General features: G+C 46.4%; 1 protein-coding gene and 1 long non-coding RNA gene across 2 annotated transcripts in view; both read left to right on the forward strand.

Annotated features, from left to right (window-relative positions):
* The window catches only part of LOC127385015 (uncharacterized), a 235,774-nt gene that overhangs the window by 186,699 nt on the left and 30,631 nt on the right, over positions 1 to 18,444 (forward strand). The gene's annotated exons all lie outside the window — the stretch shown is intronic.
* Positions 15,093 to 17,701, forward strand: LOC127385014 (polycomb protein EED-like). The gene is made up of 3 exons (XM_051620173.1): positions 15,093 to 15,843; positions 16,290 to 16,363; positions 17,372 to 17,701. Exons 1-3 carry the CDS (start codon positions 15,625 to 15,627, stop codon positions 17,496 to 17,498), a joined length of 420 nt encoding a protein of 139 aa, XP_051476133.1. The 5' UTR covers positions 15,093 to 15,624; the 3' UTR covers positions 17,499 to 17,701.

An 18,444-nucleotide genomic window follows, 5' to 3' on the forward strand; every position in this document is an offset into this window, starting at 1 on the left:
GGACTGATGTATGTGAACGCTTAAATAATAGTAGTGGTATTTGAAACACAGACCCACACTTTAAAAGGAGTTTAGAACAAAGCTAAGTTATGGTGAGCTCTCTAAAGGACTGCTCAGCAGGACTGGACCAAGTACAAGAAAAGTGAACTTATGCCCAAGGGAGAGATCCACCATTTGCCTGCAAAACTGAAAACAATTCTGAATTCAGGATGCTTTTTTCCAAGCTGTTTTATGAGCACTGTGGTAGTGCAGAGTGTTAATTACAAAGCACCGCGGAAGCACAAGCCCTGTTTTTCTGAAGGAAGCTCCAGGAAAACATGGACAATAACCCCCACTGATAGAAAATGCCACATTTCACTGAAGTCAACATCTAGAAGCATAACACTTCCTACCCATTCTTCGGCCTTGTGCCCTTTCTCCAGCACTGGGTAGGAAGCATTAGGCTGGCCAAGCTGCTGATACGCCATCCACCTGGTGGGATGGTGTTTGCCAGAAGCCACTTACAGCTTGGCCTGACTGGAACACAGGTAAGGTTTTCCAAAGGGAAAAGGATTTCTTTTTCCTCCCTGATTTTCCAGACTTCCATCCAAGGGTTGCTTGCTGGGCATCATCACAGCCTTTGAACTTGCCAGGAATTGATCTGAAGAGGTTCAGCATCTCTCAGGATTGGCCATATATCTCAATACATTTCTCCAAATCCTGGAAGCCAAGGCAAACTGCATTCTTAACATGTCCTATTAGTTGCTAGAGAGACACTAGTTATTATGGATCAAGTTTTTGAGAATACAAATCCTGTAACCCTGATGGAACTTCATCAGATTGTTTACACAAGGAAGGACTATGTGGTTGCATTCTGTATTTTCACTGGAAAGCCATAGGTAACTGTGGGGTAGTCTAAGGAAGTTCCATTTCAGAACATTTCTTTATGTTCCTTTTCAGAACAGGAAGAAATGCAGGGCAATTCCGCTCACTGAATAGAAACATCAAAAGCATACAAGGTAGAAAATCCCTGTTCCTAAAGAAGCAGTTTTCTTCACTGAGAAAGAGCCATGCTGTCCCATCTTTCATGTATCTGGGGATCTCAGGCATCTAAGATCTGCTGGTTCTTGTGAATACTCCTGCTGGGGGAGCATTATGGCATTGCCTTTATCAGAAGTTGAGTAACTGCATCTAGTGAGCTGTAGATGACAGGACAACGTAAACAAGAACTAAGAGTGAGGAGCCCTGGTATGCACTATGGAGCAACAAGTAGCAGAACTACTCCTGAAGCTCCAGTGTCCCATTGTCCAGTGTTAATTTTACCCGCTGAGATGTTTTATTCACAATGTGCCCAGTTAGCAGAAGTCTGATATTTAATCTATTTAAACTAATCCAGTATTTTGCCCAAAACATTTGAGGGAGCACTTAGCAGGCAACCAGAACCTCCTCTTTGTTGGGTGAAAAGTCTGATTGGATGGCTGGGCCCAAAGAGCTGTGGTGAATGGAGTTAAATCCAGTAGGTGGCCAGTCACAGGTGGGGTTCCCCATGGCTCAATAATGGGGCCAATTCTCTTTAATATCTTTATCAATGATCTATATAAGTTGATTAAGTGCACCCCCAGTACATTTACAGACAATGCCAAGTTAGGGGGGAGTGTTGATCTGCTTGAAGGTAGGAAAGCTCTGTAGAGAGATCTGGACAGTCTGGATCAATGGGCTGAGGCCAATTGTATGAAGTGCAGCAAAGCTCAGCCTTGGGTCCTGCGCTTGGGTCACAACAACCTCAGGCAAAGCTATAGGCTTGGAGAAGAGTGGCTGGAAAGCTGCCCAGAGGAAAGGGACCTGGTTGTCAGAGGCTGAACATGAGACAGCAGCGTGCCGAGGTGGCCAAGAAGGCCAACAGTATCCTGGCCTGCATCAGAAAGTGTGGCCAGCAGGACTAGGGCAGTGATTGTCCCTCTGTACTCAGCACTAGTGAGACCACACCTCAAATCCTGTGTTCAGTTTTTGGCCCACTAAGAGAAAGACATTGAGGTGCTGGAGCAAGTTCAGAGAAGGGGAACAAAGCTGGTGAAGAGTCTTGTGCACAGGTCTTATGAGAAGCACCTGAGGGAAGTGGGGTTATTTTGTCTGGAAAAAAGGAGGCTGAGAAGAGACCTTATTGCTCTCTGCATGAAAGGAGGTTGTAGCAAGGCAGGTGTCAACCTCTTCTCGCAGTTAACAAGTGATGGGACAATAGGAAATGTCCTCAAGTTTTACCAGGGGAGGTTTAGATTGGATATTAGGAAAAAATTATTCAGTGGAAGGGTTATCAGGCATTGGAACAGGCTGCCCAATAAAGTGGTTGAGTCATCATTCCTGGAGGTATTCAAAAGACATGTAGATGTGGCCCTTAGGGACATGTCTTGGTGGTGGACATGGCAGTGTGCTAGGTTAATGGCTGGACTCAATGAGGTTAAAGGTCTTTCTAATCTAAACAGCTCTATGATTCTATTAAAATCTTTAACAGGAGGAGTGATGAACAACAACAGTTGGGCAGAAGACACAAACCTACAGAGCCAGCACAGCTGGACCTAGAAAAGTATGTTTGGACAATACCTTTGATTGTCACCCATCAAAACAGTCCAGAGAAAGAATATCTCATTTACACTATAAATCAATTCAAACTTTTCCCTTAAGCAGTTGTATGCTAATTTTTATTCATGTATACATGAAGGAGACAGAGTAGCTTCAGATGAAAAAGAATTAAACTGATGTTAATAACTTTGGGGAAGCCAGACTTGGCTGTTTGAAGTGTTTAAGAAAAGCCATGCTTGGAGACACACTCAGACAAGTGTAGGTCTCAAGTGGGGCTGTGTAACTGAGAGGATTTTATATAACCAAACAGAGATGTCTTTCAAAAAATCCTTACATAGTGATCTACAGAAAATAATTCTGCTGTGAAGTTGATTTTAAATTCTAAATGCAGATGGAAAGTTAAGCACTGGGATAGCATACCCAGAAGAGGTTGGGCTGTAACCCAAACCTTGGGTGGGGGGAACATGTACCTGTGTGTATGTGGTGAGAGAGGGGGCTCAAACTTCTTGGGATAAGTTGCAGAAAGATGCCTGGAGCTTTAGTAACATTTTTTAAAGGTTATAGCACTACAGTTTATCTGTTGTATCACCAGTATTGATCCTGAATGTGTCATTCAGTGGTTGCCAGTTAATTACATGGCATTAATAAACTTATAAACTGTTTCATCCCATTTATGGTTTGAACGGAATTGAGCAGGCTTTGCCCTGAGATATAATCAGAGGCAGTCTCAGCTTGTCACAAAATTTTGTCTTGGTACCAAAACCTGGTATTTTGTCACCATCTGCTGGAGACACAGTGTCATTCACTTAAAAAACGTAAATTCAGCCTCAGCCCTAAAATTTTTTACTTCATGGGCAAAATAATCCTCTCCAGAAAGATTCAAATATCTTAAAGGCAGCAAGGACATGCAAGACCTTCATGGAACTTAGGTCCCAAAAAATCATCTGAGGAACAGACAGAAATTGCACAGTCTCCTATATTTTCCTACAATGAATCTGTTCTATCATTGCTAAATCTTCCACTGAACCATAGTCAAGTGCTGTCTAATATCACTGTCATGACAAAGGCTTCCAGGTTGTTCGTAAGGGAAATAAAATTCACAGACACCAATTTCCTCTTTTTCACTGGAAAATAAAAGATCCTGCAAGGGCAGAAAGCCAGGCTTTTTCTTTTTCACCACTTTAAGACCAGTGATCATCTCTTTCAGTTGCCCAGAGAGAATTAAAACTGTTTTTCAAACCTCAAAAAGCAACACTACTAAAAAGTAAACTATCTTCTTCCTCCTTCCTGCCCCTTGCTGCAACCTAATGCCCTTATGGCTTTTTCCAGTCTCACCATTCCTTCTTTCCTCTCTTGGACCTCCTATCACACCTGAACACCAGCTCTGAGACCTACAGAAATGATTGGATTCATCTCACTTCGATTCCAACATAACTAGGACTCCTGTTAGAAGTCTGTGCCTCCAAGATGTCTTCTGTAGTTACCTGTAACAAAGATGCTCTTCCAGAGTACAATTTCTGTCTTAGAGGCACCACTACCTGGAAAGAACAGAAGGAAACCATGGTTTTAATTTAGGTACTTCCCTCACGTTATTAAGTTAGGTGAGAAGGCCTTGGTTGGTGCTCCCTTCTTGGCTGGGTGCTCAATCTGCAGGAAGCTACAGAGGAACTTCTGCAGCCCCCAGTGAAACCAGTTCAGCATGGATGGAGGCTGTGGTGCTATCCAAATTCCTCCAGAGCCTGAGCAAACTGGGATTCTTTAAATATTCCACACATAGGTCCAGGTGAGCTTATTTTCATGGCATCATTTCTGACTCAAGGCTACCTGCAACCAAGTTGCAAGCCTCTCCTTTACAACATGAGGAAATTAGGGCTTCTGAAAGAACAGATCATTCAATTTTTCTTTTCTTTAGCTTGAGCAAAACAATGTGGGTTTTGACCTGTGTCTTGGAAACAACTGAAATATTCTAGCTGAAACTTTCACACACACACACACATATATATTAAAAAAAAAACTAAACAAAACAAACAAACAAAAGCTAAGGCCGGCACTTAGTGAAAAGAACTTTAATCCTAAATGTTAAAGTTTGGAAAAATTGAGAAGAAGCCAAAGAAAGGTTCTGATAATGGCAAATTCTAAATGCAAATTAAAATCCTTTAATATAAAACAATGCCACCAACTGCACCTGTGCTCACTCTCTAGATTTTGATTGCTTTACACAGTTGTTTGAACAGACCCAGAAGAACATAGCTGGTCTGCAGCTGAGTTGGACACTTTAGCTCTTTTTTCCAGTCTCCAAATAAATATTCAGCCTCTAGAGATTTACCTGGTATTTTTTCCTGATCAGTATTCCTGTAAATTAAATGTTCACTGGCTCCTAAAGAATGAACATTAATACCACCTGGTCAACAGCATCAAGGAAAGCAGTAACACAAAAACCACAGGCCTCTGCACAGCAGAAAGATGATAAAATCTCTTTCTGAAATGACTTTTGAGTTACTGACCTCAAACCACTCAACATCATCTTCTTGCATGCACCATTTAGCCTTGCTCCTCCTCTTCTATCCCATGAGGCAGCTCCTTCTTCACCATTATATAATTGCACCCGTCCTACCACATATTTCCATTACCCCAAGTGTCCTCAGCCCTATTACCTGCTGGCACCAGGGTGTATATCTATGTAACTTCATCCAAGCTCTGAAGAGATTATACAATCATTCAATGTTTTGGGTTGGAAGGGACCTTTAAGATCATCTTGCTCCAACCCCCCTGCCTGGGCAGGGACACCTCCCACTAGATCAGGTTGCTCCAAGTCCCATCTAACCTGGCCTTGAACACTTCCAGGGAGGGGGCTGCCACAACCTCCCTGGGCAGCCTATGTCCAGTGTCTCACCACCTTCTTGCTAATGTCTAACATAAATCCACCCTCTTCTAGTTCAAAGACATTACCCTTTGGGCTATTGTTACATGCCCTCATTAAAAAAATAAAAATATAAATTAAAAAATTATACCAGCTACCAAGATGATAATAATATCAGCTACTGAGATACCTCAGCTACACAAAGGAAACACTTCTTGAAACACCCCAGGCCTCTCAAGTCAGGGGAGCAGGTCAAGAGTCTGTTCTTCAATATCATCTGATCTCATGTGGGCTGCCAAACAAGAGCTTTACCACTTTTCTGAAATGTGAGACACCCACCTGTGGGCAGATCTGCTAGTGCCTGTTCAACTGCTGACAGCTACAACTGGTGACAGGGCTGACTGCTCCCATGCAGCCAGTCTGGTGGAAATGGGCCACAGGCAGCTTGCTCAGCCTAGATCTGGTAGGTGCATAGTAGGGCAGTTGCAGCTGCCTGAAGCACTATGAACGTTCTCAGTTGTAGAGCAGCAGAGGGGAAAAACTGTGTCCCTGGAAAAGGAGATGAAAAGTCTCAACTTCCTTGTGATCAAGAAATTAAAAGAGTGATCAAAAATATGGAACAATTATTCTGCACAATAAATGACCACATAGGCCAGGACTCCTCAGGTTAGAAAACATGCAAGTGAAAAGGGCTGTGACATAGGTTCATGAACTCATTCAGGGCCTGGAGACTAGACTGATGGTAGAAAAATACTCCGGAAAACCAAAAGAAAAAGGTATTTAGGGAAGGAGGAAATAAGAACTACAAAAAAACCCCTACCATACCAGTATTTTACAAGCTATTGTTGCTTTTTTAACATGACTAATTTGATAAGACCAGTCTCAAAGTACAATTACTCTTTATTCAGGCGGGAGGGGAGGGGAAAGTTGCTTTTCACAGCTTTTATTCATCCGGCATCCACACATCATTGCACCCAAGTTCAGGTATGTGTAGATGCTGCTGGTCTGTGTGTTCAGGCAGGATCCTGGTACATATTCTGGCTCAGCATCCACCATTGCATGGCTGAAGTTTTTTATTACTAAATTTGCCTGGAGTTTTGTTTCTTCTATTTACTCATGCCTCTACCTGACCCAGGAACCTCCTTAGAGGGTCTCTACACGTAACTGTTTCCTGTGTTGTGCTGCTATGTGCTCATAATGAATGGGAAATACTTTCACTTATTGCATATGGGAAACATGCCTGCTTCATATGACTTTCACCTAAATGGTATTAAGCCCTGGATCTTAGCAGGGGGTCAAGTGGAGATCAAAGTGGCACAACTATGTTCCAATGCAAGATCATAGCCAGGCTGAGATTAGCTTTTGGCAGGGGGAGCAGCAAAAGCTCCTTGTCCTTGCATGAAAAGTGCAACAACTTTTAGGCAAATACTAAGGAATTAGGTTTAAATTAACAAAACAAAAAATCCAAACAACTCATGCCTCAGCAAGAGTGCATGAGAGCCTTGCTGAGATCAGGCCTGCAAGATGGGATTGCCCTGCACTCTTTAGACCTGGTGTAATCTCAGAGGTCTGTAGCAAATTGGCAATGTGAGATGAGCTCTTGCCTAATTAGAAGATTTCTTGTGCCTCAGTGACTGCACTACAGAGCTTGGACACACTCTACTAATTTGCAACATCTCAAGCTTTAAAACACTTTTTTTCATTCCAGTTCATCAGGGCCAGCTGGAAAAGCACCTGCCAAGTGGAGAACTCGCTTGCAAGGGTTCACAAGCAAAATGAGGCCTGGGATTCGGGTAGTTCTGCACTACTGCTTCAACACTTCTCACACCCGGGCTCCGTGCTAAATCCAAGAGGTGAATGAGACAGAAATACTTAATTCCATTATGCTCATACAAATAACAGTGGGCTAACACCAGGCTTTTAATAGATCTTGCTCTCATGACTCCCACACATAAACACATTGCAAGGTTATCTAGAAAAAAAAACACAAAAAATACGTTTAAAACACACCAGCCCAAGAAGGAAGATGGCAATTTGTGAGGGTCAGCTTCCTTTATTTTTTGCTTGGCAATAAGAGCCTTGTGATTTATGAATAGGCATCACAACTTTCTTAAACCTCTAGATCAATTTTGCTTTTTCTAGGCAGAAATTAGACAGAGATTCTAACATCATGCAGTACCAGAGGATAGTAACTTTTGAGCTCAAATGATCTGAACAGAGCGATCTGTACTCACAACTTCGAGCTTACGATCACTTACAGCTCCAATGATTGCTTCCACAAAGGTACTTAAGAGACTAGATGATCTTCAAGGTCCCTTCCAAACCAATCCTGATTCTAAGAACTTCCAGGGCAACACCACAAGCCAGAGAAGATGAGAGAAATTTCACTAGGAACATTAACATACAGACTGACTTCCACAAAGCTGCCAGGCTGCTCGTAGTACCACATCTGGGAGGGACCACCTGAAAACACACAGAGGTCTGCCTTTTCAAGCAGCTTTTTGCTCAAAGCCACCTTCAAACATTTACCCCCTTATGCATGCAGGAACATCTCTGCTTCACTGACCGTGACATTTTACCAGTCTTACCAGATTTCAGACCAGAAATTTTGAAGATGGCACTTGGCTTCTCGTTAGTGACAAACCCCAGCAGCTGCCACACTGCCAGCCCGCTTGGGTCCGGGTAACAGAAATAGACAGATCCTCCCATTCCTTCTGGAAATGGTATCGTTCCCAGCATGAAGACCACTACATGGTTGATGTTCTCATAGTCCGGTAAATCAAATACAAATTTGTCTTCAGCCACTTGCTGGGGAGCTGCTTGTACCTAAAGAGAACAAAGCCTTGATTAGCATTACTGTGCTTGCAAACTTTGACTGTGACTGTGAATTTCCTTTTACAGAAATACACCTCAAGTGGAACATCACAAAAAGCGAGGAACGTACTAACCTCAAGAGCAAACAGCCCGATAAAAATCAAGCACAGCAGAAGAACAACTGCAAAAAGTATTACTGGAAAGGCACAACAGTCTTGTTCTACCTGCACTGAACGTATATCCCACCCGGGACTACAGCATCAGAATTCCTTCGCTCCCCATGTGCGTAGGAGGAAAATAGGGTGCAGAAGAGGTTGCCAAGTCCATAAGCAGTGGCTGTTGACCACCTGGCTGGCACAACCCCAGGACCATGGAAACCAGGAATCACAGAATCACAGAATCTTAGGGGCTGGAAGGGACCTCAAAAGATCATCTAGTCCAAACCCCCTGCCAGAGCAGGATCACCCAGAGCACATCACACAGGAACATGTCCAGGCAGGTTTTGAATGTCTCCAGAGAAGGAGACTCCACAACGTCTCTGGGCAGCCTGTCCCAGGGCTCTGTCACTCTCACAGGAAAGAAGTTCTTCCTGATGTTTACATGGAACCTCCTGTGTTCCAGTTTGCACCCATTGCCCCTTGTCCTATCACTGGACATCACTGAAAAAATCCTGGCTCCATCCTCCTGACACTCACCCTTAACATATTTGTAAACATTGATGAGGTCGCCCCTCAGTCTCCTCTTCTCCAAGCTAAAAAGACAGAGCTGCCTCAGCCTTTCCTCATAAGGGAGATGTTCCACTCCATCATCTTTGTGGCTCTGTGCTGGACTCTTTCAAGCAGTTCCCTGTCCTTCTGGAACTGAAGGGCCCAGAACTGGACACAATATTCCAGAGGTGGCCTCACCAAAGCAGAATAGAGAGGGAGGAGAACCTCTCTTGACCTACTAACCACACCTTTTCTAATGCACCCCAGGATGCCATTGGCCTTCTTAGCCACAAGGGCACACTGCTGGCTCATGGTCATCCTCCTGTCCACCAGGACCCCCAGGTCCCTTTCTCCTACACTGCTCTCCAACAGGTCAGCCCCCAACCTGTACTGGTCCATGGGGTTGTTCTTCCCCAGATGCAAGACTCTATACCTGCCCTTGTTGAATTTCATCAAGTTTCTCCCCGCGCAACTCCCCAGCCTGTCCAGGTCTCACTGAATGGCATCACAGCCTTCTGGTGTGTTGGACACTTCTCCCAGTTTAGTGTCACCAGCAAACTTGCTGAGGGCACACTCTGTTCCCTCATCCAGGTCAATTATGAAGATATTGAATAGTACTGGTCCCAGTACCAATCCCTGAGGGACTCCACTAGTCACAGACCTCCAACTAGATTCTGTCCCATTGACCACAGCTCTCTGACTTCTTCCTTTCAACCAGTTCATGATCCACCTCGCTACCTGATCATCAAGACCACACTTCCTCGGTTTATCTTCGAGGATGCTGTGGGAGACAGTGTCAAATCCTTTACTAAAATCAAGATAAACCACATCTACCACCCCACCATCATCTACCCACCCAGTTACTTCCTCATAGAAGGATATAAGGTTTGTCAAACATGACTTTCCCTTGGTAAAACCATGTTGACTGCTCTTTATGGCCCCCTCATCCTCATATGCCTAGAGATAGTGCCAAGAACAAATTGTTCCATCACCTTTCCAGGGATGGAGGTGATGCTGACTGGTCTATCATTAGCCAGGTCCTCCTTCTTCCCCTTCTTGCAGACTGGAGTGACATTTGCTGTCCTCCAGTCCTCAGGCATGTCTCCTATTACCCATGATTTACCAAAGATGATGGAGAGTGGCCCAGCAATGAGCTCCAACAGTTCCCTAAGCACCAACACATGTATTCCATCCGGACCCATCGATTTATGGATGTCCAGATTGCTTAACTAATCCCTAATCCAATCCTCAGCTACCAAAGCAAACTCCTTCTTCATCCTGACTTCTTCTGGGGCTTTAGGGATCTCGGGCTCCTGGTGAGACTCTGAAGCAGTAAAGACAGAGGCAAAGAAGGCATTCAGTACCTCTGCCTTTGTTATATCCTGTGACACCAGGGCACCCACCTCATTCAGGAGCTTGCGAACCTGTTTGTGCGATGAAAAGACATAGGACATGACTTAAGGAAGCTGCCCCTGTGGAGGGCTGGGCAGCCCCATGTCTCATCTGAAAAGCTGAGACCAACTCCAGCCCAGATGAATGGCACAGGCACGGAACAGAAAGGTCTCTGACTTTGCAAGAGCAAAACATTTAATCTGTAAACATTTGAGATGGGCTGCTAATAGGCCTTCCATGTCCTGCACCCCGCAGCCACTCTGTAGGCACCGTCCTGCTCTGCGCTGTCCCAGTTGCACTTTCCCTACTCACAGAAATAAGCAAACCACAAATCAATTTGGGATCCAAATTCTGTATTGGTGTCAGGGAAGCTCCCCAAGGCCACCATCGCTCCTCCTGATATAGGCCTGTGGGGCTTAGGCAATGGTTTGGCAAGGATGAGTGAGGGTGGTTGAGACATCTGCCTGGAATGGACCTCTGTCCCCTCCACTCCTGCATCCATGTCTAATTGTTGGTGTTACCTTTCTCCTCTCCATTGGCAGGCCCTTATTTCCACAGGTGTGAGGCAGTCCTTTGTCAGGGAGCCCTTTTGTTTCCCTAGTGGGCAACAAATGTGCTGTTTCCACACCACTCCCCCAATAGGCCCTGAGGGTTGGTCCCTCACAGGGGGTGACTCGGAGATGTTGCCAGCGCTGCACTCCAGGGGAGCAGGGGAGCGCTGCCAGCTCTGCCAGCACTCCAGGCCAGGGCTCTGTTCAGGAGCAGAGGGAGCTCTTCCCTGGAGGGAGCCCGTGAAAAAGGGGCTGCTCTTAGGCAGGGCTGGCAGGGAGGCCAGGGACTCCAGGGTGGCCAGCGAGGCCTGCAGCTCCTTGTCTGACATCCTGGACAGGGTGGGCAGGGAGGAGGAGCGGCTCTCTGGCAAGGAGGATATGGAGTCTGGGGAGTCCATGGTGGTCCACAGCTCTCTGCTTGGTACCTCCAGGGTGGCCCTGCAGAGAAGGACAGAAAATGACCCCTGTGCAGCCAGGCCCCTGTGTTGGGGCCCTCGGGCAGCACCCCCTCCCCATGGGGCAGGCAGGGCTGCCCAGAACGGGAGGGTTCAGGACACAGGGTGAAGGTGTGGGGCAGGATCAGGGGTCTCCCCCAGCACTCATCAGGTCTCCAGGCTTCTCGGGGTTCCTTCACTCCTCTATCCTGGAGGGGAGAAGCTGCTGAGAGAGGAGACAGAGTGAGGGGCCGGCAGCCCCCAGCACATCCCCGGGTCAGGGCTGCCGTGGGGTGCCGGCCGCGTGTGGAGAGCTCAGTGCCAGGGCCACTCACCACTCTGCTCCTCCAGCCTGGCTCTCCCCTTGCTCTTCTTGCTCTTCTTCCTCTTCTTCAATGCCTTCTGCAAGCACACCAGGCAGCTGGGTGAGACAGGAGCAGTTCCCACCCCCACGCCAACCCCCCCATGCCACGCCACACCTCACCAGCCCAGCCCAGCCAGGAAAAAGAGCACTTGACAAAGCAACCAGACAAGTGATTTGACAATGATTAGGTTCGTTACAACCCTACAGCCACCCAGAGCAGGTGGGCTGTTTTTAGTTAGTTCTTCAGAGGCTCAGCTCTCTGCAGCCTTTTGTGGCACAGAGAAACTCGGAAAACAGAATGCCCAAGCTACCTCCGTGAAGGAATCTACTGATGACACAGCAGCATTTGCAACAGGAGTCTGCTGGGCCAGGCTCTCCAGCAGTTCCACTGAGATTCCAATCTGGGCCACCGTTGGCGTCTGAGGGAGGTTCATGGCTCCAAAGGGATGTTGACTTCCCTTCCCTGAAAGTGCCACAAACAGCACACATTACATTCAGCACACAGGGAAAGACTGTGGCACTGAAATCACTGTTTCTTCTGGAGAAGCTCTTCCTCAACTCCCTGCCTCGGAAATACAGCACAATCATGCAGTCCAGGCACAGGCACAAGGACACACACAAACACACCAGAGGAAACAGAGTGATGGGTACATGTGACAAACACAGCTGATCTTGAGGAAATTTCTAAAAAAAGGAAACACATCATTTTAAACTGGGTTAATGAGGCAGTATGATCACAGAATCATGGAATTGTCAGAGTTGGAAGGGATCTCTAGAAATCACCTAGTCCAACTCCCCTGCTAAAGCAGGATCACCCACAGCACATCACTCAGGACTGCATCCAGGTGGGTCTTGAATATCTCCAAAGACGGGGACTCCACAACCTCCCTGGGCAGCCTGTCCCAAGGCTCTGTCACCCTCACCATAAAGAAGCTTTTCCTCGTGTTTAAATGGAACTTCCTATGTTCCAGCTGGTGCCCCTTGCCCCTCATCCTGCCACTGGGAACTACTGCCAAGAGCCTGAATCCACCATCACTGCACCCCCCTTTGAGATACTTGTAGGCATCAATAAGGTCTCCCCTCAGCCTTCGTCAGGCCAAACAGTTCCAGCTCTCTCAGCCTTTCCTCACAAGGGAGATGCTCCAATCCCCCAGTCATCTTTGCTGCCCTTTCCTGGACTCTCCCCACCAGTTCCCTGTCTCTCTTGAACTGGGGAGCCCAGAACTGGATGCACTATTCCAGATGTGGCCTCACCAGAGCAGAGGAGAGGGGGACAATGATGTCTCTTGACCTCTTGGCCACACTCTTCCTTATGCACCCCAGGATTCCATTGGTCTTCATGGCAGCAAGGGCACATTGCTGGCTCATGGATACTTTACTATCGACCAGGACTCCAAGATCCTTCTCCTCAAAACCACTGGTTACAGGCCTCCAACTCAACCCTCTCCATTAACCACAACCTTCTGAGTTTTGTCACACAGCCAGCATCTGTTTCATAGCACCTGATCTGTGAGTAAAAGACAGCAGCACCTTTCTCTACAGGAACCAACCCTTTAATTCACATTCTAACAACTGCAGATGGACTGGAAACACGCAGCACTGCTGCAGAGCCAGTGAGCCCTTCCTTCAAACCAGAAGCTTGCGAACTTGTTTGTGCACTGAAAAGACACAGCACATGACTTCAGGAAGCTGCCCCTGTGGAGGGCTGGGCAGCCCCATGTCTCAGCTGAACAGCTCAGACCAACCCCAGCACAGATGAATGGCACAGCCACGGAACAGAAAGGCCTCTGGCTTTGCAAGAGGAAAAACATTTAATTTGTAAACATTTGAGATGGGCCCCTCATGGACCTTCCTAGTCCTGCACTCCACAGGGAACTGTTGCTCCCGTGGGATCACTGCTCCACAGCTGGGGGCAGGCAGCAGCAGTAACGCCTCCCCCAGGCCTTCAGGCAGCGCCACAGCCGGGCACAGCCCTCCCGCAGGCGCCTGATCCTGGACTGTGTGGGGCTGGGGCCCTGGGGCTGCAGCCTGTCCTGCTGCACCTGCTGCTCCTGCTCCTCCAGCACCTCCCGGTGTTCCTGCTCCTCCATCCCACTGGGAGCCCCCAGTGTCCCTTGCCCCTTGGCCATGTCTCCAAGCAGCTGCTTGTGGACCTGCTCGGACCATGCGTGCCCAGCCTGGAGAGCATGGTAGGATGCCAGGATATCCTTCCAGGTGGTTGGGGCCATGGCTGGGGGGCTGCTGGGGGACACCTGCACATCCACAGGGCTCTGGGCAGTCATCTCCCAGTTCCCAGGGACCTGCTCCTCCTTGGTTTCCTCAAGGCTCTCTGCCGCCTTCTCCCTGTGCTCGAGGACCTGCTCCTGGTTGGATGCCACTGGGCTTTGTGTCCTCTTCTCACAGTACACCGGGGTTTTCACAACCAGTTCCAGCATGGAGGAGTCCGTGGTAAGGTTGATGGTCATTAGGGAGCCTGGGACACAAGTTTCAGGTGCACGTACAATGGCCACTGTGTGAGTTATGTCCGTGGATTCCAGTGGCACCTGCAGCTCCTTGTCTGGTGACTTTGCACTCATCAAGGGGAGAGAAGCTGCTGAGAGAAGAGACAGAGTGAGAGGTCGGCAGCCCCCAGCACATCCCCGGGTCAGGGCTGCCGTGGGGTGCCGGCCGCGTGTGGGGAGCTCAGTGCCAGGGCCACTCACCAGCCTGCTCCTCCAGCCTGGCTCTCCCCTTGCTTTTCTTGCTCTTCTTCCTCTTCTTCAATGCCTTCTGCAAGCACACCAGGCAGCTGGGTGAGACAGGAGCAGCTCCCAGCCCCAGGCCAACTCCCCCCATGCCACTCCACACCTCAACAGCCCAGCCCAGCCAGGCCCACTCCACACCACAGCACAGCGGGCTGCCCTGCATGTCACCTACCTGGAGCCCCCTGATCCCGAAGATGGCCGTGATCAGGGTGAGCTGCAGCCCAAGCATCGCCAGTCCCAGCATCTTGGGGCTGTCAGAGCTGCTCCCTATGACACAAGGTCTGGTGCAGCTGGTGCTCCCAGGGACCAGCACAGGCCCAGGATGTGGATCCCAGTGAGATCCTGGTTCCTCAGGAAGGGGAACACAAACGTTCCTGCTGCGTCAGCCGCTGCGGTTGCAGTCTGCCAAGACGCTGCCAGACTGCAGTGCCCACTGCTCATGGACTGCTGCTCCCGGGGCCTGAGCCCCCTTTTATAGTCCAGCAGGCAGCCACACCCCCCTTTGTGACGTCAGGGGCAGCCAAAGCCCCCCTGGGGAACATGGGGGGGCGGCCAGAGCCCCCCTTGCTGACATCTTTCGGCGCCCCAGTCCCCGTCTGCTCTGGGCAGATCCAAGGGCTGGCACCTCATGGCAGAAGGCAGTGGGGGCAGCTTATACTGCTTATTATTATATAACTTACTGCTTTAAATTCTTGCTATGGCTGTACCTCTGCTAAAAGTACAGGGATATCAGCTGAGCAGAATCTGCTTAGAAAGAGTATTTAGATACTGGTGAGGGATCCTGCTGCTACAGTGAGCAATTAAGGTTCCCATAATGAAGTCACTTCAATTAGTATGCTGTGTCCACTCAAAACATTGGCTTGCAGATACTAAATAAACTAAGGGGTCCAACTGCCTCGTTGCCAGAAACTGGTGCTCACATGGTGCTGTTGGTTGAAGGGCAAACAATCCTCAAATCTGGTTGATTTGAGCTGTGCATGAAAGTGTTTGAACACATCTGGCTGACTTCCTCTGAAGTGGGTGAGGGAGGGCTCCTGCAGTCCTGTTATCCAGCCAGGCTGTGAGAAGGCTCCCAGTGATGTAAGGCTGGAGATGTGGCTGTGATCTAAGAACAGAGGTGAAATTTTCAGTTGTATGTTTTTTTTAATGTCATTGGAGAAGCTGTGAGATGAAATGTTTGGTTATAATTATAGCTAGACTGAATGTGCAGTATAAATTCTAATTATAGATTACTTTTTTTTTTTTTCATTGTTTCACCCCAGTCTTGTGAAAATGCCATAGTGTGCTGGAAACCTGGCAAAATGGAAGATGATATAGATAAAATCAAGCCCAGTGAGTCAAATGTAACCATACTTGGGAGATTTGACTACAGCCAGTGTGATATATGGTACATGAGGTTTTCAATGGATTTCTGGCAAAAGGTATGTGCCAGTTTTGATTTTGCTGTATTTGAAGGTGTGCAGCTTTCATTGATCCTGTGTTTGTGGGCATGAGAAAAGTCTTGGTTCATGCAAAGTTTGAGAAACAGAGTTGTTTACTGCCAGGAGCTTTATATGAAACTAGAGGAGCTCCAGATGCTTGATTCTGGGTTCTGCCTGGTGAAAAAAGTTCCACCAAATAAATACTTATTTTCCACCCAAGCTGTGTTTACTGATACCTTCCTTGCCCATCTGCAGAGATGGATGATAAAGTGGGAGAAAGGAGGCACATCTTACAGCATTTGTAACCCCTCCAACAAACTCATTAAGTCATTCACACATTCCAACATTCACACGCAATTTCTCAGCTATAGAACCTTTATAAAAATCTGACTTCATTCTTTGAGATTGTATTTTAAAACTTCTTTATCCTCTGTTTTCTTTTAAAGATGCTTGCTCTGGGCAATCAGGTTGGCAAACTTTATGTTTGGGATTTAGAAATAGAGGATCCTCATAAAGCCAAGTGAGTAGTTACTTTTCTAATTTATTTTATTTTTGTTAAGACAGGGATTTGGGGTACTTTTTCCTTTACTAGTAACTATAGAGATTCTTTATCAGTACTAGTCACTTTCCATTTTAACTACTAGGTAAATAAGCATTCTGAGCCCCTGAAGGCTAACATTTATTATTTTTTACTGATTTTTTATTAATATTACAGTAGTGCCAAGAGGCCCCAGTCAGATTGTGCTGTGTACCATATGTAAATACAATAAAAGACAGTTTGTTACTTAAGGAGCTTACAAAATAATTAGGTGGAAAATTTACAGAGCAGTTAAAAGATGTGTTAGGTGGATATAGCACATGAAATTGGAGAAATAGATGAAAAGATCAGAGTAATGAGAGTCTAAAGGTTAGTTATGAGCAAAATATGGAGAATACAATATGGCTTCCCAGTTACTCACCTGTGTGGCCAGGCAGTTTCACAGCATGTCCTTATATAGCATCATAGAATGTACACATATGTATTAAAACATTCAATTACATCTAAAAAAATATTATATATGTAATATACATTCTCTTTATAAAATGTATATGCACTGTGTGTGTAGATAATATATGCATTATATTTGTCTACACACTATATATATTATATATACACTTACAGATAATTTATGTAATTGTGTGTGTGTATACACGTATTCCTTAATGTATGAACTTCCTGAAAGTGCTGCAGTCTTTAATCACCCAGTGATTTTATTCCTAACCACTGGGAAAAAACATTGATTTTGAAGTCCTAAATAATGAGATTCAGTAAGCTTTCGGTCAACGCTTTGGGGGAAATTGGGTGGCTGAGAAGTGGCAGTGGGGGGAACAAGGAATTACTGCTTCCCCAAGTCCACATGTGGAATGCAAAATAACCCTTGAAGGGTTTAATCCTGTTGCCCTTCAGTTCCTCCTAAGTCCCATCAATAAGTGTAGTAGCAAGTGCAGATTTAATGTTGCAGCTGAATGATTTTACTTTTCTTTATAGATGTACAACTCTTACTCATCCTAAATGTGTCGCTGCCATTCGACAAACCAGTTTCAGCAGGGACAGCAGTATCCTTATAGCTGTGTGTGATGATGCCAGTATCTGGCGCTGGGACAGACTACGATAGGTGACTTTTTCTTAGGTGAAAGTAGAAAATATATTTTCAAATTATAATATAGTCTGTTAACTTGCTAGTACAGTAGATGCATGTAGTGTAGACTTCCTCGAAGGTTCAGCAGACTGGAGCTGAACTTAGTGATGTTTACATTCTGTTTATTGTTCTGCTTGAAATTGCTGCTTTTAATAAAAAGAAGTATTTTTGTAAAGTTTTCTGAATTGTCCATTTAAATTATTTCCCACTCTGAGTTTTCACTTACAGCCTGTGTTGTTGTTTGGCATGCAGCTGGCACATAAATATATAGTAACTTGCTAGAAATTGTGATTGTCTTATATCAGAGTTATTGGAAGTGTGTTTTAATTGCCTCTTGTGTCATTATCCACAAATAGCCTCATTGCTGTATTACTTGTCCTAGGAATAATGAATTCTAAAATCAATGCCATTTCATATAGTTTTAAGATATGTACAATTGGTAACAATGAAAGGGGGAGGTGTGGATAAGATGGCAGACATCATTAACAGTGATAATCTGTGTGTAACTTGTCAGCATCCAGTTGAAATGTCAGTGGTTCTGGAAGTGGTGCAAGACATGGCACAGTAGCTGTGTGTACCTGAGTGAGGAAGAGGTGTAGTGAAGCTCAACTATTTACATACTGCATCTACAGAACTGCTGGCACGGTATGAACCAGCATTTATGCAACAGTGGTGGCCTGAATGCCTCATAGTTCATTCTGTGGAAAGTATTTGGGATTTGCAGAGGCTGAAAACTCGGGGGGGCAGGGATGTGGTTGGGACAGCACTCCAAAAAGGCAGTGGGAGTGCTCAGGCTTCCTGCAGGCTCCAAGGAAACTGCTTTGATAGCTGAGCTGAAGTATCTTGAGAACACTTGGAGGCTGGAACTATTTAGCCTTAGTAAATGCTTTACAGCAGCCATCAGACCGAGTCTTCTGTGGCT

The sequence above is a fragment of the Apus apus genome, chromosome 1 (genome assembly GCF_020740795.1).
Source record: "Apus apus isolate bApuApu2 chromosome 1, bApuApu2.pri.cur, whole genome shotgun sequence".
NCBI classification, from domain to species: Eukaryota; Metazoa; Chordata; class Aves; order Apodiformes; family Apodidae; genus Apus; species Apus apus.